Genomic DNA, 20,442 nt, shown 5'->3' with positions numbered 1-20,442 from the left:
TTTTCGACCTGTGGTGTTATCTTAGTCATTTTTATTTTTTAACTTATGGTATTGTCCTAATCATCTTTATTTTTTGATCTGTTGTGTTGTCTTAATCATATTTGTTTTCTCAACCGTTGGTGTTGTCTTGATCATCTTTATTTTTTTAACTTGTGGTGTTATCCCAATCGTCTTTGTTTTTTAACCTACGGTGTTATCCCAATCATATTCATTTTTTCAACCGTTGGTGTTGTCTCAATCATCTTTATTTTTTGACCTACAGTATTATCTCAGTCATATTCATTTTTCAGACTGTTGGTGTTATTCTGGTATCTTTATTTTTTTAACTTATAGTGATGTCCTACTTATTCTTTTTTTTTTTAAATAAAAAACACAAACAAAAACAAAAAAAAAAAGAATATGGGGAACAAAGGTTCTCTTTCTAAGTCGGAAGCATCATTCATACAAAATTATCATCTATGTTTTTACATTATTTTTAATTCTTAAAAATATACAAACAAAGGCAATTGTAGATACCGAATTTTATCCAGAATAATATTAACATGACTAAATCAGACTCATTTGCAAATATGGGCCAAACTCATTAATATAGGACCATTACGTAAATGATTTATAAGGACCATTCACAACCCAGAAAAAGCCCATAAATTAGTTTATTTAGAGATCCAAAGTCAACTCGAGTCAAATTCGGTCAAACTTGGTTAATGACGTTAAAATTAGCTAAACAAAGTCAAAACTACGTAAAATTTGGTTAAAATAGATAAAACCCGAGCCAATTCTCAAAATTCGTAACCTAATTTGAATCGATGTGGTTTAAAAGTTAAAATTAGTGATTTTTAAAACACAAAAATTTTTATTGCACTTGGAAAAATACAAAATTACTAAAATACCCTTTAAGTGTATTTTTGTAATTTTGCCTTCCTGAACTCAGGTTTTTATAAAACTTTTTAGATTTTAATTTCATAATATTTCATAATTTTTGGTACATTGGAAATCATAGCAATACCCCGAGATGTGTGAAATTACTAAAATATCCTTTAGGTGTATTTTCGTAATTTGACCTTCTCAAGCTCGAATTTTCATGACACTTTTTAAATCTCAATTTTATAATATTTCATGATTTTTAATGCTTTAAAATCCCAAAAATGAGCATCAAAATGTTGATTTCTAAGAAAATGGCCTAAATATCGAAAACTTTGTACTAAAGGTAAAATGGTCTTTCCATTTGGTTTAGGGGCTATAAAAATCCAACCTTTGTAATGAATAATGTGAACCCTTAGATCTCTTATTAAATATTGATCCAATGGCTAAAGTTTGCTCTATGAAAAAAAAATGAAGGAACTTTAGCCATTAGAATTTAATCTTTTAAAGATATTTTGGTGGATTCCTTCTTAAGAAAGAAAGGGTAAGGAGTTGGAAGAAAAGGGAAGGAAGAGAAAAACAAAAAAAAAAAGAAAGGTTTTTGGAGTTTAAAGAGAATAGCCAAAAACCAAAAAAAAAAAAAGAGGAAGATTTTGGGGTAAGAAGCAAAGCGGAAAAGAAAAAGAGGCTTTGGAGCAAGAACACACAAAAAAAAAAAAGAATAGTTTTAAGAGCTAAAAAAAAGCAAGAAAAAAGATAAGAGAAAGGTGTGGAAGTTTAATAGGGAGAAAAGCACACAATGAAGAAAGCTATAGTCGTTGGGAGGAATCGATAAGAAAAGGTAATCCTCGTGTTTCTTTTCTAGTTTGCTTTCCTGCATGAAAACTTTGTTATTTCCATGAATCTTGCTTCTGTATCCTTTCTATCATTTACAAAGGTTAGATTTCCATGATTAGATGCATGTGTTTTGTGTTAAAATGACAAAAAAAGAAATACCTTTTAAGATAAAAAAAAATGGTTATCTTCATGACATGATAAGCAAGGAAAGGCAAAATGCTTTTGGCATTTAAAAATTGGTTTCTTAGTAAAGGTTTATGAAACAAGATGAGCTTGGACATCTAACAATGAGGTTTTCTTTTAAAACTAATAGTCCTATAAGTTAGAAGAAAACAATATGTCTTTCATGAGAATTGTTGGTTGTCTTTTGATAAGGTTTCATAGCTTGCTATTTATGCTTCTAACATTACCATTTGCAAGGTAGCCTTCATTTAAAAGAAAACAAATTTGACAATTTTTTGAGAATAAAGAGAATGAAAGCTTAAGGATTAGGAACTTCATAGCTGGAGAAGCCATGGGTAGAATCGGTGGTCTATAGAGATTGACATGTAGAAAGAATTTTGTTCTTCTTGTAATTATTCTAACCTTTTAATAGTTGATAAAGATGACATATAAGTGTCCAAAGTCATGGTGTGGGGCCATTATTACAAGGATGTTGCATTGAATACTTTTCCTTGCTTTATTTTTATTTAGTCAAAAAGGAATAAGTCTAGAAAATTCATACTAGTTAAAATTTTATAAGAAATAAAATTTTATAAAAATATAAAGCTTAAAGTTTATTTCCAATGAAGTTTATTTCTATGTGTGTTTGATTAATTTTTTTATGATTGTTTAAATTTAATTGTAAGTTTAATTTCATGCATTGTTACTTTCCTTACTGTTTGGATTCTCATGCTCATTTTAATTTAAGCTTTCATACTTAAATCCATGTTTGATATGTTTTATTTTTCATGCACTTTAAAGTTATGCATAATAATAATAATAGTAATAATAATAATAATGATGATTTTAAAGAAAGAAGAAATATATATGAAATATATAAGAATATAACAAATTAATTTTTAGAAGAACTATAAAACGAGTTTACTCCAAAAATCTACCTAGATGTTGGAGATTTTTAATGAAGTTCATAAATTTTTAAATTAACCCAAAACCCTAAACTCAATTTAAATTTCTAAAAATTTGCATGAAAATCTTTTATGAAGTAATCTGTTCCTGAATGCCACCTAAAGTTGGGTTATTTAAGAAAATTTATTTCATTAAAAATTTTCATATATTTTCACAACTCAAAATAAATTCGTTTTGTTAAAGCCACGATTATAAAAATACACAATAATAAAAATAATAGGATGAGATTTTAAATATAAAAATTCATACTCAAACTCTACCTAAATATTTGAGAGTTCATATGGTCTCTTTATATTTAAAAACCCGATTCTTAAATTCATAATTTATCATCATCTATATATAACTATTTTTTTTTAAATAATATGTACATTCATAATTCATATATGTTGTTGATATTAATTATATTATTCATTTTTTTATTTCATTAAAAAATGTTATTAAAAGTTTTTAGTTTTGAACAAATAAAATTAAAATAGTATTCTATAAAATATAATTATTGGTATTCTGCCTAGATGTTGGAGAGTCATTAGTGATTATCATATACAAAAAAAATTATTTTATTATTTTAGAAGAAATGTTATGATAAATTTTAAGTGGAAATACTATCTTTGAATTCTGCCTTTATGTTAGAGATTTTAAAGATATTTCTTTAAGTTGAAAATTTTCATAATATTTCTAAATAAAGATTTTTAAAACTAATTTTATTTCTTAAAAAAAGGCAATTATAATTAAATTTTATATAATAACCATTTTTGTCCAAAATTACAAATAGCATGTGATTAATTAGTGTCAATTCTATGGGCATTGTGAGGGTACTAATCTTTCCCTACGCTTAATCGACTCTTAAACCTAATTCTATTTTTGTATATCAAAATTATCTTTTTAATAAACTCATTGTTTTTATTAAAAAGATAAAATTTTTTGGGTGGCCAATCACACTCTAAAAAAGATTGGTGACGACTCTCCGTATTTTTCATGATTTTAAAATTTTATGTCTAGCAATCGAGTCTCTAGAAAAATACATTATGATATGTGGTAAATCCTCTTTATTATATTCATGCATTTTTTTGCATTCATTCTCATGCATAATCTAATTGTCTAACAAACATCACTCGAAATCTACATCCTAATTGTGAAAATAAAGGTTGAAGAACAGCTAAACCTACTCACCATTAGTATAATACTCGAGCTCAAGCTAGAAGAATGGAGCAAGATAATGCAAGTCATGTTAAAAAGTTGGAAATGGCCCAAAAAGAGGTTAAAGAAGAGTTTAGCAAAATTCTTAAAGCACTAAATAAGTTGAATAAGGGAAAAGCCATAGAAGAAGATGCTAGCCCTAAGGAACACCTGTTACAAGATGTCATGGAACCTTTGTGTCCTTTTAGATATGGCTCATATCAAGCCCAATTCACTCAAGGCATTCTTTCACAGCAATTCACACTTCCTAGTTGATATACTTATCCAGAGATGTCTACTACACCAACTCATATGCAATTTCAAAGTTTTACTAATCTTATCCTCATTAAAAAGGCAGTAGAGCCATTCTCAGTCTCTAACTTCGATGACCTTAAGGAGAATGATAAACTAAAATTGAAGGTAGTTGAAAGTTTAGAGGATTCAAAGTCTAAACAAAAAATGAACCTCATAGAGAAAAAACTATAAGTTGTTGAGGGTATGGACGTTTATGACTCTATGGATGCAACCGGCCTATGCTTGGTCCCAAATGTTGTAATCTTGTCAAAGTTTAAGGTCCTTGAATTTGAGAAGTACAATGGTACTAAATGTCTAATCATACATGTCACTATGTATTGTCCAAAAATAGATACCTATACTAGTGATGAAAAGCTATTGATGCATGTGTTCTAAGATAGCCTTACTAGCTTAACTACAAGGTGGTATACCTTGTAGTTGAGCTAAATTGAACATGCATCCATTATTAGAATGAGCTTGCTTGGGCATTTATTAATCTGTATTGCTATATCATTAACTTGGCCCCTAATCGTCTTTCTTTACAAAGTATGAAAAAGAAGGCAATTGAGTTCTTCAAAAAATATGCCTAACAAAGGAGTGATATGGCTACTCAAGTTCAATCTCCTCTAATTAAGAAGTGGAAATAACCATTTTGTTCATAACCACCCTGAAGGCACCCTATTATGAGAAAATAATAGGGAATGCAACAAAGAAATTTTCTAACATGGTAATCTCAGGGGAGATTATTAAAAATGCCATTAAGAATGGTAATTTTAAGGAAGAAAAAACCAGTAGTACCAAAAAAGGTGAGATGCTTAAGAAAAATAAACCTGAAGCCTAACCTATAATTTTGAAGGGCAACAATTCAAAGGTTATGTTCTATATCCACCATCTATTTATCCTACTTACTACCATGTAATCAATAATATTGCACAAGTCCCTTACCGGTCTCATTACCTAATAATGAATAATATTTACCCAAGCCCTTATCAACTAACCTTTTAAGTAGTTATATATGGGCCTAATCCTATCATTACACTAGTTTCAATGCCTAATAGTCAAGCGAGTGGTTTAAGAAGATTCAGGGGCAACCAAGAGAGAGCTCGCATTGATCCTATCCATATAACCTATACGAAGCTATTCCCAAAATTGGTCAAGAATAACCTGGTATCCCTAGTCGTTTTGGAACCATTGAAGTCATCATATCCTAAATGGTACAATGTTAATGTACATGTGATTACCATAATGGGAATGTGGTCACTCTATAGAAACCCACCCTGCTTTCAAGCATAAGGTGTAAAGTTTGATCCGAGCAAGCTCGATAAGTTTTAACGAATCAAAGGAGCTGAATGTACACAAAAGTCCTTTGTCTAATCATCCAAAGGCATAATTTTGGGAGAGATAAGAAAAGGCTTATTGGAACTGCTTGTCATTTTAGAATTTTTTCAAAATACTGATTTCTTTTATGTACTTGAATTCCATTTTATTTTTTATCATTTAAAATAAAAGTGTCAAATATGATGCATTTCATGACATTTCTTCTTTTGTGTGAATCACCATTATTTGTTTCCCTATACCCATTATTTAACTTCAAATAATGAATGTTTAGATAGTCATGATAACAATTAAGAATTCAATTTTGAAAGCATAATTCATATTGATATGATTGATAAGTTAAGATTATTTGTTAAGATTATAGAATAAAAAATTTTACTTATTGAAAAAAAAAAGTGATGTAGTATGTGATCTTTGTAATGGTTCATTCACAAGTTTACTCTTGGTCAATAAATGTTCTTCATTGAGAGTATTCATGTTTGAGATGAGAAATGATCATTTTGCCTCTACCTTTTGCAAAAAAAAAAAAGTAAAATTATCTGTTGCTCTTCCATTTGAGGCTGTTGAATTTTCTTTCAAGAAATCCTAACCAAGGATCACTTCTACATTAGGGTGCAAAGTTAAAAAGTTTAGGATAATAAAGATCCTTAGTTATTTCAGGGGCAAGCCCTTTTGTGCTTAAATTTTTCTTGAAAAATGATAAAAAAATGAAAAAGTAAAAAGAAGAAAAGTAAAAAAAAAAACTGATGGGACAAAATGCCAACATACTTTACATGGAAAGAAATTATCCATGGTTTGATTATCCTTCAAATATTGTTTATCCACTTCTTTCATAATCCCTCACCCTAGCCTATGTTATGTCCCTTAAAAGTTCATTTTGATCAAATGTGAATATTCAAATTAGAGAATTATGAATTGAACTAAAGCAGATTTGCCATTGAGTTATTTGTGATTTTGATCAAAGTGTTACTAATGGATCAAAGGGAAAGAGAGATAAAAAGAAAAAATGAAAAAAAGATGTGTAAAAAAAATAATAAAAAAGAAGACTTAATTTGAAAACCTAAAAGGACAATTTAAGTAAAAAATAGGGACTAAAAAAATAGCTTTATTTAAGGATCCCAAGAATATAGATAATGATTGGTTCAAAGATTGAGAATATCAATGGAATGTGTTTTTGAGAAAGAATTTTGAGCTAGAGTTTAAAATTATCTGAACGGTCATTATTCTAGATGTTAGTATCCCATTTTCACAGTATTTTGCGTTTGTTCACCTTTGATTTGTTATTGAATAGACTTTCTTTTAATAATGAATACCCATTTTTCTTGTTTGCATCCCCTGAACAAATTGAGGAAATGTATCATATTATCATGAATTATAATGATGATAAATAAGTGAATGATAATGTCCATAAAAGATTTTTTTCATTCCTTTGAAATAAATCCAAGATGACAAAAGTAAAAGAAGCCTAAGAAGATGATTTGAAAAGGGCAAATAAAGAGACCCAGGGATGAATACAAGATGGATTGGTCAATATAACCTGTGAATTATGACCAGATGACAAAAATAACATGGATTGAATGATGGAATTTGTTTTGAGAGCATTATTGCTAAAAATCTAATAAGGAATATATGAGATGGTGGAGTTTTGACAACCTTGTTACCACAATTGGAATCTTATGGCATTGATTTAGTGACATCTGCATTACATACATTGTGTTTACATTATACATATATAATTTCATGAATATTTTAATCCTTGATAATTGCATTTGCATCATGACTGGGGCATGCATTTACGTCATGTAATGAATATTTGAATCATAGTATGGCATTTGTGTTGTTGCATTTTTAAGTGAGAATTTGGATTGTTACATTTGCAACATGTAGAAGACATTTGCATTGACATTTATTGCATACAAAATTTTACTTTCATTGGAGAAAATTTTGTACTTTTGAATTTTGAATAGAAAAGATCTTTCATAATGAGATTTTTTTAAAAAGGAAAACATTCCAAACTTTTAAAGTTATAGAGCCTTTGTTTAAAAGAGCTTTTCGAATAAGAATCTTTGAAATTTTTGTCTTTACAATTTTGGATGCCAATTCCTAAAATTTTTCAAATTAGAATCTTAAAAACTTTGGATGTGAAGCCAAAAAGTTTTTGAAAAAGAACTTTTGAAACTTTAGATGTGAATCTAAAAAATTTTTCAAATGTGAATATTTGAAATTTTGGATTTGAATCCCTAAAATGTTCAAATAAAAATCTTTAACTTTTTAGTGTAAACCTCTAAATTTTTTGAATAAGAATCTTTGAATTTTGAATGTGAACCATGAAACCTTTAATGTGAATCCATGAATTTTTCAAATATGAAACTTTAAAATTTGGATGTGAACTGCCAATAAAAAAAATTTTGAATGCGAATCTTTGAATTTAGGAATTTTGGCAATAATGAAGTTCAAATTGTTGCAAATATGAAGATTTTGCAAATTTTTCATTCTTGTGAAACAAAAATTCTCACAAACCTAAAACTCTTGCAAATATAAAATTCTTGTGAAACTGAAAGTAATGCGAATCTAAAAATCTTGCAAATATGAAATTCTTGCGAATTTGAAAACCTTTGCAAATCTTGAATTTTTACAAATTTTGAAATCTTTTCAAATTTTTTTTGCAAATCTTTGAAGTTTTGTGAACCATTGAATTTAGTAACGAATCTTGAATTTCCAAACTGTAAATCTTTGGATTTCAAGCTCAAATTTTGAATTTTTCTAGACCCGAGTGAAATGGATGTCTTTTGATATTTTTTATTTATAATTTTAAAATTGTTTAGCTTCTATATAGAAAAGATCATTTCTTAATTTAAAGTTGTTTAGCCTCTGTATGGAGAAGTCTATTTCTTAATTTAAAATTATTTAGCCTCTATATAGTGGAGCCTATTTCTTAATTTTAAAATTGTTTAGCCTCTATAAAGAAAAGCCCATTTCTTAATTATTTGCCTATTTGTAAAGGAGTTTATTTTGTTAAGCCTCTATTTAGAGAAGTTATTTGGAGTTTCTAAGAATTATGCCTTTGTTTAAAAAAGTTCTTTAAAATTTTTCAAAGGTCACATAACTTTATTTAGAGGAATTAAAAAAAAATGGACTGATTTGGGCCCAGACGTAGTGGATATCTATGTCTTTGCATAATTCCTATTTCACAGAAAATGTGCAAAGAATGGCAACTATTGATGCCTTATTTTGTTTGAGAGTTTTTTTTTTTTTAAGGATTAAAAATGGGCCTTCAACTATAAACTATGCCCGATTGAGAAGCATTGAGCCCAATAGAAAAACTTTTAATTTTAACTTTAATTTTATTTAATTTGATTTTTAGTTTAATTTTACTTTTTTTCAAAACGTCAAAACAAAAAAAAAAAAGCCAAAATTAAAAAAAAAAGTCAATAAGAAAAGGAAAGAAAATGGTCAAAAAATGAAAAAGGAAAGTTTGAATAAAATCTAGTGAAAATGATTTTAAGAAATTTTTGGGACTTAATCACATAATCAAATCACATTAAAATATATATTCGATTGAGTTTTTGCCAAATTAAAAGGGATGGAAGATACATTAAAAAAACACAAAAAAGGAGAAGAGTAATCAAAAAAAAAAAAAAAAGAGAATGAGGAGTAAAAATTGTAGTGGTTTGATCTTAGAGAATTTGGGGATTAGTTCTTGGGGACAAAACTCAGGGGTGAGCCAAAAAAATTATTAGGATTGGTTTTCTTAATTTCAAAATCGTTGGTTTTGGGATTGCCTTTGGTGATTTGTTCTAGGTTTTTAGAAAAGGGAAGGCCTTGACTAGTGACTACTAAAGGAAAATGAAAGATTAAAATAGTTGAGTAGGTCTGAATTAACTTGGCCTTGGTTTCTCACCAGTTCGTGGAGTAAGTTTGAAATTTGCTTTGCATTTTTTTTTTTTGGCTTTAGCCCATTCTATATGCTTGTGTGTGGATATTTATATATTTGTTTATTTGATAATTGTCTTGGATTATATTGGGCTTTTGCCTAACTTATTTGGTAACTTCTATTTTGAGTTTATTTATATACCTATTTATTTTACTTAGTTGTTTCTTTTTTTTTTTTATGCATATTTAAAATAAAACTTTTGTAGCAAATTCATAAAATCCTATCAAATTATTAAAGGAATTAAATCATAGAAAAAGCCTTACCAACATATTAGAAGGCAATTTCATTTTCAAAATAAGATTTTACCAACATATTGAAAACTTTTATGAATTTTTAATAAAAATTAAATTTTAAGAAAAACAAAGTTATAGTTTTCAAACGGCCTTACCAACTTATTAGAGGGCTTGTATTTTTTTAAAAATAAGGTTTTACCAATATATTGCAGAACCTTATAATTTTTAACAAAAATTAAGTTTAAAAAAAAGAGAAAAAATAGTTTCTATAAAATCCTATAGACATATTGGAGGATAATCTTGACATAAAATCCTACCAACAAATTGAAAGATATTTCTAAAAAGAACTTGATTTTCTAAAAATTAGATTTTGAATCTCAAATAATAGAATTACTAAAAGCGCTACAAATAGCAATCTTTATGTAAATTCCTAAGTAAGAAAATCTCTTCTAAATTTTACCAACATAATGGAGAATTTAGATAAGAACTTTCAATACAAATGTTTTAAATCTTGTTATCACAAATAAAAGTTTTTACCAAAAATTAAATGAATCCGATGAAGAGCCTCTTCAAAGTGTGACAAATAGTTTTCTTGAATATTTTTGAGTTGAGAAAATATTCTTAAATTATTACCAACATATTAGAGTAACTTAAGGAAAATTTCTAATATTAAATTATTTGGTAAATTATAAATATGTTTTAAGGCTTGGATAATTTAAAATCAAACTAATACCATCCTTTAGATGGGTGTTGTGAGGATGCTATAACCTTCCTCACACATAATTGCACTTCTGAATCTAAAATCTGATTTCATGGACTAGAATCTACTATTTAGAGATACCTAAGTTAATCTTAGGATTTCTCTTTAAATGGGACAAATTCAATTAAGTAGCTAATCGCACCTAAACAAAAAAGATTGGTGGCGACTCCTTAAAATCTATGTCTAGCCATAGGTCTTCGGATCTATATGTTACAACATATAGCATTAACAAGAATATTAACTTAATGCAAAAGATAAAAGTAGCATGAGAAAGGAAACAGAGATGTATGACTTCACATTGGGCTTAGTTGTGCAAGCTAGTGAACCATGGCAAGGCCAAAATATGAGTAGGAAAAAATGCTTTGGTTAACTGAATAAACAAAGTGAAAACTAATAAATAATGCTATGAAGAAATAAGATAACTTCAAAGAAACTTGGAGAGAGCTGCAACATCTGATTTTTAGATGGTAATGAGTAAGTAATTATGTCCTATGTCCAAATAAGAATGGTTGCGCACATAAGAATGATGAAAATGAGGGATAGTACTTTACTCCTTAATCTTAATTTGTAAAGGCCTCTTTTCATCCTACATAGACATGAAAAGTGAGACTTGTCAAAATGTGTCTACTTAATTATTATTAATAAATACTTTGTTTTATTGTCAATCCAATCAAAGTTATCTAAATATCAAAACTATTTGTTTTAAATGTCCACCTTTATATCCCAATAGAAAAGATACAACCATGAAAGAAAAACTCCTAAAATCTAATAATAAGCGACGGATTTTAAGCAACATAGTAGCAAGAAAATTCACTATTTTGATTGAATAATTTTTTATGATTATTTTAGAATTATTTATAATCTTCTATAACAATAGATTAAAAAAGTAAATATAATTGTACCAACACCCATGAGCAACTAGTGGTAATAACATATAAATATAAATATAAATAAATATATATCTATTAAACCTTTCTTTAGATTTTAGTTATTGCTTAGTCATACTATAGGCTAGATATAGGCATACCTTAGCTTTTATGATTAATTATGACCCTACAATTTATCATACACATATTTTATGCATATTTCGAACATTTCATAACATTGATTCATATTAAATGCACATTAAACTTTTGGTTAACAAACCAATAATGCATTACCAAATTTGTATCATTTGTTTTTACTTTAGAAAAATCACATTGATTAGGCAATAAATGCTTCTAATAAGGATTATAAAATGAAACTAAATAATTTAATTTGACAAAGTCAATAGAGCCAATACTGATTAGGCATAAATGCTTCTAATAAGGTCAATACAACCATCATATCATGCAATTTAATCTTTTCCTAATAATTCATTTAAATTGATTAATTTAATTTGACAAAGCATACCAAAGTCCCAGACTGCAAGGTTACTAAACATAGTGGCATTGTATGTGCATTCCAATTAGCTTAAGTTTTTCCCAAACTCCATAGGTTGTCTAATCAAAGCTCAAGATTCTCAACATTTTTGGTAACTTTCTCCAAACTCTAAATAAAATTACTGAAAATTGTCATTTTGAATTAATTTTTACCTATCTAGGACATAGAAATAGAATTAATTACCAAAAAAAAACTATTTGCACTTGTCTTATTAACTTATATGTTTGAGCAAATGGGGTTTCCACTATGCCACACTTGTTATATCTAAATTTAAACTTTAATGAGAGAATGCAAGGTTTCTTATGTTCATTATTAACAAAATAGAAGAGTTGAAATCTTGAATAGGAAACTAAATTCTACCCAACCACATTAGTAAACACTCGACTCTAGGAAATTCATATGCTAAAAGTTATGTAAATGGAAAAAATTAAAAAAAAAAGAAGAAGTTAGCTTTACAACTGCCGTGTTGTGAAATTTTATCAGAAATAATTTGGATTTACTAAATAAACATAAAGGCATAACAAGTAGAAAGAAAAATATTGTATCAACAATTAAGACTTAATGTAACAAACATTATCCCTTCATAAGTTTTTGAGTTATAACCAATGACTTGAAACAAGAATAGAATAATACAAATTGGAATATACTCATCAATCAAGTAGTGAATTCATAAATCCTCATTTAAATTGCAACAACAACACACATTATATTCCAAAAATATAACAATTTTCTCTTTTATGGCTAAGGCAGTAATTCAATTCCCATAATTCCATACAGAAAGAGTTTATAATAATATACATAAAATCACCTAAAGACAAAAAATTTTTGAAGAAAAGTGTGACAAACCCCATTTAAAACAACACAAACCTAAACAAATATCTCATGCCATTCGCTATACATTATACTCCCCCACCTTGAGGATCCAAAAATTGAAACAAAAGATTGCACTATCATTACAAATTATGAGAAGAAAGAAGTTTAAATTTAAACTTATGTGTGTAGTACAATGCAGTGATGAGGGTTTCCACTACGCTGCACTCAATCATCTTTTTTTTTTTTCATTGCATGATGGTTTTTCAATTGTTATTTCATGAGAATCAAAGATAGTGAAAAGTGGGAATTGCAAAAAAGGAAATGGTGGTGCAAATAGCATGTTCAACAACAAATAGATGAAAAATACAAAAAATAAAATGTAAAGATGCAAAAAATGTAGAAAATGCCAAACATGAAAATTACCTTTGTTGGGATTAGTCCTTTTTTTTAGAGGCGGTGGGATTTGGAGATGTAAAGGTGGTGGAAGGCAGAGAAAAAGAAATTGAGTGAAAGTGAAATAGTGATTTAAGCCCTAACATTTTTTTTTTCAAATAGAGGTTGGCAATTTTTTTATTCGGAGCTTAGATTGACTTTTGTAATAATAATCGTTGGTATATAACATATATATATTGACGGATATTCATATACTATAAAAAAAAAATTTATTTATACCAATAATTATAAAAAGTGTTGGTATAGGTATTGTATATTCTGATAATATTAAAAATCCGTTAGTATATATCTTTCTTACTAATGCAATTTTACCGTCAATATAACTGAGCGTTAATATATACAAAATTTTTTGCAATATGAAGAAGCATTTTCCTAATTTTTTTTTTTTTTACGTTGCTTAGTTGTCCCCTCAATATATATTGAGGATAGCTTTTATAGTAACATAGATGAGGCTAATTTATATTTTTTCAATATTTTTCTAATTAAGTATTATTAGTAGCTTACTAGATGGTTACTTGCACATTGCTATAGGTCAAAATTTTTTATTTTGTCATTCCTATTCACTAGTTTTTTTTGTTGCAAAATTTATCTAATTTAAAAAATTTTAAAAAATGAAAAGTTAAAAGAAAAGCCAAATAAGGGTGATATTTGAATACCTCAATTGATCTCATTTTCTCACAAAATTTATCTGATAAAAAGATAAAAACTAAAAATAAAAAATGTGAAAATGTGAAAAAAAGGAAAAATAATGAAAATCTTTCATTGCAAAATTTATTTAATTAAAAAATACAAAAAAAAAGACAAATGAGAAAAAAGTTAAATGAGAGTGCAAAGTGGACACCTCCGTTGTTTTTTTTCACAAAATTAATTTAAATAAAAAGGCATTAAAAAAAGGATAAAAATGAAAAATGAAAAATAAAAAATAAAAAATAAAAACAAAAAAGGGAAAATGTAGCTTAGTATAGTATCACATTAATATCCTAATTGAGTTTCAAATGTCAATATCTTAAATTAAGGTACAAATAATAACTTTATTAACATAATATATATAAATAAAATTAAATAGATAATAAAATATGTATTTTTATATATAATACGAGAAGGCTATAGTAAAGCAATTTAAATCTACTTCAACTCATCCCTACTTTCTTAAAAAAAATCGACTTAACTTAACTCAATATCGATTTATTACAAAATACATGCATATTGAATTGGAATAGATTGAAACCCATCAGATACTGATTGTTTAACTATCCCTATCAACCAACTTATTTTGTTATAAAATTTATCTAATTAAAAAATAAAACAAAAACAAAAATAAAAATATGAAAGGAAAACACAAATGAAGGTACACACCTCTATTAACATTACTTTTTCCTAAAATTTATTTAATTAAAAAACAAAAAATTTAATTAATAATAACAAATGAGTCTCACCCTAAATCTTTATCATTTATTAAATATGGAGAGAAGAAAAAAAGAGAAAATAATGTAAAAAGGCGAAGAAAATGAAAAAAAAAAGGTAAGAAAAAGAGTTAAAGAGGTGAGACATGTAAAATAACCAGTAACTCTTTGTCTCACCCTAAATCTTTATCTTTTATTAAATATAGAATGAAAAAAAAAAGGCAAAAATAATGTAAAAAGAGAAAAAATGAAAATGAAAAAGAAAAAGAAAAGACAAAAATGGAGTTAAAAGGTGGGTATGTGAAATAAAAAATGTTTAGAATTTATATCATGAATAATAAAATATATACTTTTACGTACCCAACGTAGGTTGAGGCAAAACAACATTAACCTGAATTCATTTCTTTTTAAAAAATATAATTTACCCTAACTTGATCCTAATTTTTTTTTTTTTAAAATAGCCTTTTATTAGATCTGATCAAATCAAAATCAATTAAATGTTTTGCCATCCATATCAATTAGCTACTTCTGCTACAAAATTTATTTAATTAAAGAAACAAAATAAAAATGAAAGGAAAAAACAAAATTGAGATGCCACCTAAATATCTTCATTGGGTTTTTTCATGAAATTATCTAAATAAAAAATTAAAACAACAAAAAATGTAAAAATGTAAAAAAAAAAACAAAAAAAAAAGTAAAGAAATATAAGTTATCACGTTGACACATTGAATGAGGATCAAACAAAAGTAAAAATAAGTAAATTTTACATAATTGGTGGATGGATGTGCAAGTTTTTCAAAAATTTGAGACCAGGTTAAGGTTTTTGTCTTTTTTTAAATTAAGATTGGTTCAAAGGTCAGTTTAAAGTGGTCTTTCTTATCTCGAATAAATATAAAATAATATTTTAATTATTTATTTAGTTTTATATTTATATAGGTATTATATTAATTATATTATTTTTTAGTATCTTAATATAGTAAAAAATACTATAGTTATACATAATTAAGATATAATCATTTTAGATTAAGGTAAACCGAAACCCATGGGATATAGGTTGTTTTGTCTTCCCCACATCAATTGACTTTTTGCTAACAAATTTATCTAATTAAAAAAAGTCAAAAACTTAAAAAAAAAAAAAAAGAAGGGCAAAAAAGAAAAGAAAACCAAATGGGTATGCCACATGGTTCCATTAAATTACAATATTAAATAATAGTTTTGTTAATATAATACATATAATTAAATAAATAATAAAATAAATTTATATATATTCGGGTAGAAAGAAATACCCTAAACTCACATTCAACCTAATCCTAAATTCAGAAAACAATCTTGATCCAATCTTAAATAAAAAAAAAACTTATTAGAGTTGGACAAATCAAAATTTATTGGATATGAGTTATTTTATCATACATACCTCTATTGACATTTTCTTTAGAAAATTTATTTATCGATTTTTTTGTTACAAAATTTATCTAATTAAAAAAAAAAGACAAAAGGCAAATAAAGCAAAATAAAGTGTCATGTGTACACATCTGTTAGCATTTTTTTTCAAAAGAGTACTATAATAAAAAAAGGAAGAAAATAAATAAAAAAATAAAAAAAAGACAAAGAGGCAAAAAGTAAAAAAAATTAAGTTGTCACACAATATTAACGATGAGGTTTTCTTACAAAATTTATATCATGAAAGGGTTTATATATGTTTTAAATTATCTAATTAAAAAAAAATTACATATTTTTAATTAATAATATCAAATAACCTAAAAAATATAAAAATAATTATTAAATACTTAAAAAGAAAAAACAATAAATAAAAAAAGAAAAAGAAAAGAAAAAAAAGAAACAATAGGATAAAATGATGAGTGCCACGGGGCACTAGGTGAGCACTACAAAATAAAAAAAGGAAAAAATATTTATTAGATATTGTATAAAAAATAAAAAAATGACAAAGTGACACATGGCACCCTAGAGAAGTTCCATACATAAGCAAAATTTATATATAAGATTTTAAAAAAAAAAAACTTCTAATATTTTAAAAAACTTGTGTGTATGTATATTCTTTTAATTACTTTTCAAGAAAACAGAAATTAATATTAATGCCTAGATAGGAGACCAATGGGAACACTACACGATTCATTCATTAAGACAAACAACTCAATGTATGGATAGGAGACCATGCGTCCATGGGATAAGATACTAACCCCACAACACACTTCATCTAAAGCAACATACCACAACATAAATAGAAGTACAAATATAACTGTTTAAACCCTCAACCTGGACATCACAAGTTGTAACCATCCACTGTTTGCTTTTATGCTAGCTATCTAAATTATCTGGTCTTCGTCTCAGCTGCTTTTGTTTGAGGAATGGATCCAAAAACTCTGTCCCAAAACGCTGTAGTAATCCCAAAGCCCTTATTTTGAATCCTGAAGTGATGGTTCAAGTGATATTTCTGCAACAAACGTCCTCAAATCAAGCAACAGAACACTCATCTAAAATCTGCTACATTATTTTGATAACTTCTAAATTTTGCTTTTATTAATAAGTCGGTGGAACTGAAATTTTAGTGAAAACTTACTCTAGAAAATGAGTGTTAAACTAGCAAGAAAAGTTACCTGCAACTCGTTAAAGCACAAGTATCTTACCTTGAAGCTTTTAATAACTTGTTTGGTGGGCTGACCATGGTGTACGTAGTAATGGGTGACATCATAAATAACATACCCAATTAAACCACCTCCGAAGAAAGCAGGACTAGCGGAGGGAGTGAACAAAAGCTTATACAGGTACCAAAACTGGCAAAGAGACAGCAAAAAAACAAATGATAAGTGGAAAATAACGAATTAGAATAATTAAATGCAACAAAATGCTTTTGATCTGAATTTTCACAGTTCAGCATTTGAGGTTTCAAAGGATTTTGGCTGACAGTATCAGGATCGGAATAACAGGAAATGGAATTAACAACTATAAAGGTCATTTACACACAAACTATTATTGGAGCCCTGAGCTCATCTACTTGAATGGAGTCGTAGCAAGCATCATGTAGTATATGAAGGTATAAGAACTGAAGCAAAATATATATACCGGTATGCATAGTGCAGCAAATTCAGCAGGTGGAATAACAAGACGTAGGCCATCCATAGGATGCTTGTGGTGGCAGCCATGAAGAAGATAGTGTATGGTGTTTCCCCTATACCAAAGATGTCAATGAATTATTACATCATTCTAGCGTACTCTGACGGCTAACATACGCTGAAAACGGATTAAAAGTCATAATAAAACAAAAGTAAAATATATGTAAAACAGTTTGTATGTGTACAAGTGTCATAAGCCCCAGAGAGAAAGAACTAACCAATAACTCTTTGTTTCAATGTGGAAAACGAAACGGTGAGAACAGTATTCTAGAAATGTCCACACAAACATGCCAAAAGGAACCATTAAAGCTATTTGGGGAAGCGTATGCCCATTACTTATGGACATTGAGATGCAGTAGCATGCACCTGGCAGCCATATGGTTGGAATTACCCACCAGACAGTGCGGGTAAAGAACTGTTTCAAGTAAAACAAGTCAAAGAAGCATTAGCATGTTCTTACCAAAAATGGCCTCAGAAATGCTTAATTAAAATATTTCAAAATGCTTGTTAATACCTCCAAAAAATCACTCTCAAAAAATCGAGGACTTTCATGGCTCACAATAGGCTGGTGAACCCACTCCTGATAAGTTTCTCCCAGGTGACCTACCTGCCATAGATACTCATGATCTATAATCCTTAATTGGAGTTAGATATCCCTATCCCTAATTTTCTCAAGATGATCTCCCCTTTGCCTTAAGATTGCTAAAGAGGATTTAAAATGGAAGAAGGAAGCAAAAGCGAGCAGCCAAAACAAATGAGGGAACGAAACAAAACCAAAATCATTTTGGTACACATGCTTTTCCCACATGATCCACTAAACAATAGAAAATTAAAAAACGATCAATATCTCGCAATGCTCTTTTAATCAAGTAAGATAATGAATATGAAAATTGAAAACCAATTACAAAAAGAAAACAATATCAGTCGACCACACATGCTTGTCCCAAAGATAAAAACAAAATGATTATGGTACCTGGAAGACAAGGGGTTTGTTCAAGTCAACGGAGAATTCCTGTGCAGCCATCTTCGCAACTGCACAAAGAAACCATTGCCAAACACGTTTCCACAATTCCAACTGCATAAGTTCCAATTCACATTTCCACAATTCCAACATCCAAACACGTTTCCCAAACGCACAACACACAATCTACTTACGTTTCGTGTATTATTGCTCAAAATGTTTTGTACCTTCAAAAACCGCTTTTATCCAACGTCAATACTACAATAGTGTTGTATTGCCGAAAATTGTTTTTACCTTCAAAAGATGCTTTTATCCAACTTTAATACTAAACAGTAGAAAAAAATGATATTTTAAATTTAAAATTTGATTTATAAATCCAAACTAAAAAGCTCCTTTAAATTTTTTTTTTCGATGAAAAATATACTAAAAATAAAAAATTATTATATTATACATATATTTTTAATTTTTTTACCATATCATACTTTTTTATAATGATATCAAATACTTAAAATTTTTAATCATATTTTCTATTCTCATCTTAAAATTTTGTTAACCGCAATCGTAATACTGATCTAGGCCTTAAAAGAACCAACCATCAATAAAACCCCACATTTCAGAAGAAAAATAAAACAACTTACCCAGATCTTGGAAAAAATATGTGGAACTAAGCCAAACCCACGAAGCTTCTCAATGTAAAAGACAGAGCACCACAAAGATAAGTCTGAACTGAAAGTTAAGACTGAAGTTAAAGGAATAGAGATTTCGGGGTATAATTATAGGAGAATCGTGGGCAGAAGATCTTAACCGTTGATTCAAAAAAATTTAGGATATCAAAGAATGGAAGTGCAACTTGTGAGATTCCGTTTTCCCCAAAATAAAATAAACTTCTAAAAGATTGTTTATTTTCTTGATAATTGTTTTATTTTATTATCAAAATAGAGAAGCTTTCTATAACCAATCTTTTTTTTCGTGAGCCTTTTTCATTTAATCAAATATAAAACTAAAAGAAAAGAAAAAGAGATTTGAGGTTATAATTATAAGGGAATCGTGTTGAGAAAATACCACTGTTTTTCCTACTATTGACAGCAAAACTTTTTTCAAGAAAACAATTGATTAATTAATGCATAAGATGTAGAAAAACTACAAGCACTGAAGCTCCACCTAAAGAGTTAAATGAGATAATAGACACATATTTCAGAAACCATTAAAAAAAAGTCAAGTACACTCGTCAACCCTGCTGGGAGAATTGTCGAATCCCATACCAATATTCCGCAGCTAAAGGAAGAAAAAAATTCCAGACGTACCAATATTCCACACCTAAACACAGAAATTACGGTGAGTAGTAGCTTTCTTATGAAGTATGGGAGGTAGGTGGATCTGCTATACACACCAATATTCCACAGCTAATGGAAGAAATTATGCTCCATTAATTGTCTAACGGATCGTATTGTTTAAAAGACCGCCGTCAACCATGAAAAAAACCCTCCGAGGCCTCTTAACTATCTAGCTTTTGAATTAATTATTAGAAAAGACTTTGACTTTGCATTTGTGTTGATCTAAATATTTAAATTATTATTAATATTAATTTTCATAAATATGAACAAATCTCATTAAGCTTTTTTTTTATTGTTTACACACAACATGACTGATAAGTATTTATTTAATATTAACTAAAATATAGTAAAGTGTACCTTTACTAGC

The 20,442-nt window shown here is 27.9% G+C and overlaps 1 protein-coding gene across 3 annotated transcripts; it reads right to left on the bottom strand.

The window, feature by feature from the left end:
* Positions 1-16,753: 16,753 nt before the first annotated feature.
* Positions 16,754-19,904, bottom strand: LOC111280881 (dihydroceramide fatty acyl 2-hydroxylase FAH2-like). Of its 3 annotated transcripts, none has more exons than XM_089757013.1 (7): positions 19,380-19,904; positions 18,754-18,855; positions 18,295-18,387; positions 17,999-18,195; positions 17,731-17,836; positions 17,295-17,441; positions 16,754-17,101 (listed from the first exon to the last, which is right to left on the bottom strand). In XM_089757013.1, exons 2-7 carry the CDS (start codon positions 18,802-18,804, stop codon positions 16,979-16,981), a joined length of 717 nt encoding a protein of 238 aa, XP_089613139.1. In that variant the 5' UTR covers positions 18,805-18,855; positions 19,380-19,904; the 3' UTR covers positions 16,754-16,978. The 3 variants fall into 3 exon arrangements, with proteins under 3 accessions (XP_089613139.1, XP_089613138.1, XP_022724147.1); XM_089757012.1 differs by having other exon boundaries at positions 18,754-18,812; XM_022868412.2 differs by lacking the exon at positions 19,380-19,904 and having other exon boundaries at positions 18,754-19,140.
* Between the last annotated feature and the right edge of the window lie 538 nt (positions 19,905-20,442).

Source organism: Durio zibethinus, chromosome 28 (assembly GCF_047325235.1).
Source record: "Durio zibethinus cultivar Kanyao isolate XHJ-2024 chromosome 28, ASM4732523v1, whole genome shotgun sequence".
Taxonomy (NCBI): domain Eukaryota; kingdom Viridiplantae; phylum Streptophyta; class Magnoliopsida; order Malvales; family Malvaceae; genus Durio; species Durio zibethinus.
The sequence above is the reverse complement of the archived record's forward strand: the minus strand, read 5'-3'. Positions and strand labels throughout refer to the sequence as shown.

Bases quoted from the DNA above. Each gene is read 5' to 3' on its own strand.
- LOC111280881 (XM_022868412.2), bottom strand. From the start codon at position 18,894: ATGTTGGAATTGTGGAAATGTGAATTGGAACTTATGCAGTTGGAATTG. The intron at 17,442-17,730 runs GTATATATATTT...TCTCTTTGCCAG, and splicing joins TTGCTGCACTATGCATACCG to TTTTGGTACCTGTATAAGCT. The intron at 17,102-17,294 runs GTAAGATACTTG...CGTTTGTTGCAG, and splicing joins AAGTTATTAAAAGCTTCAAG to AAATATCACTTGAACCATCA.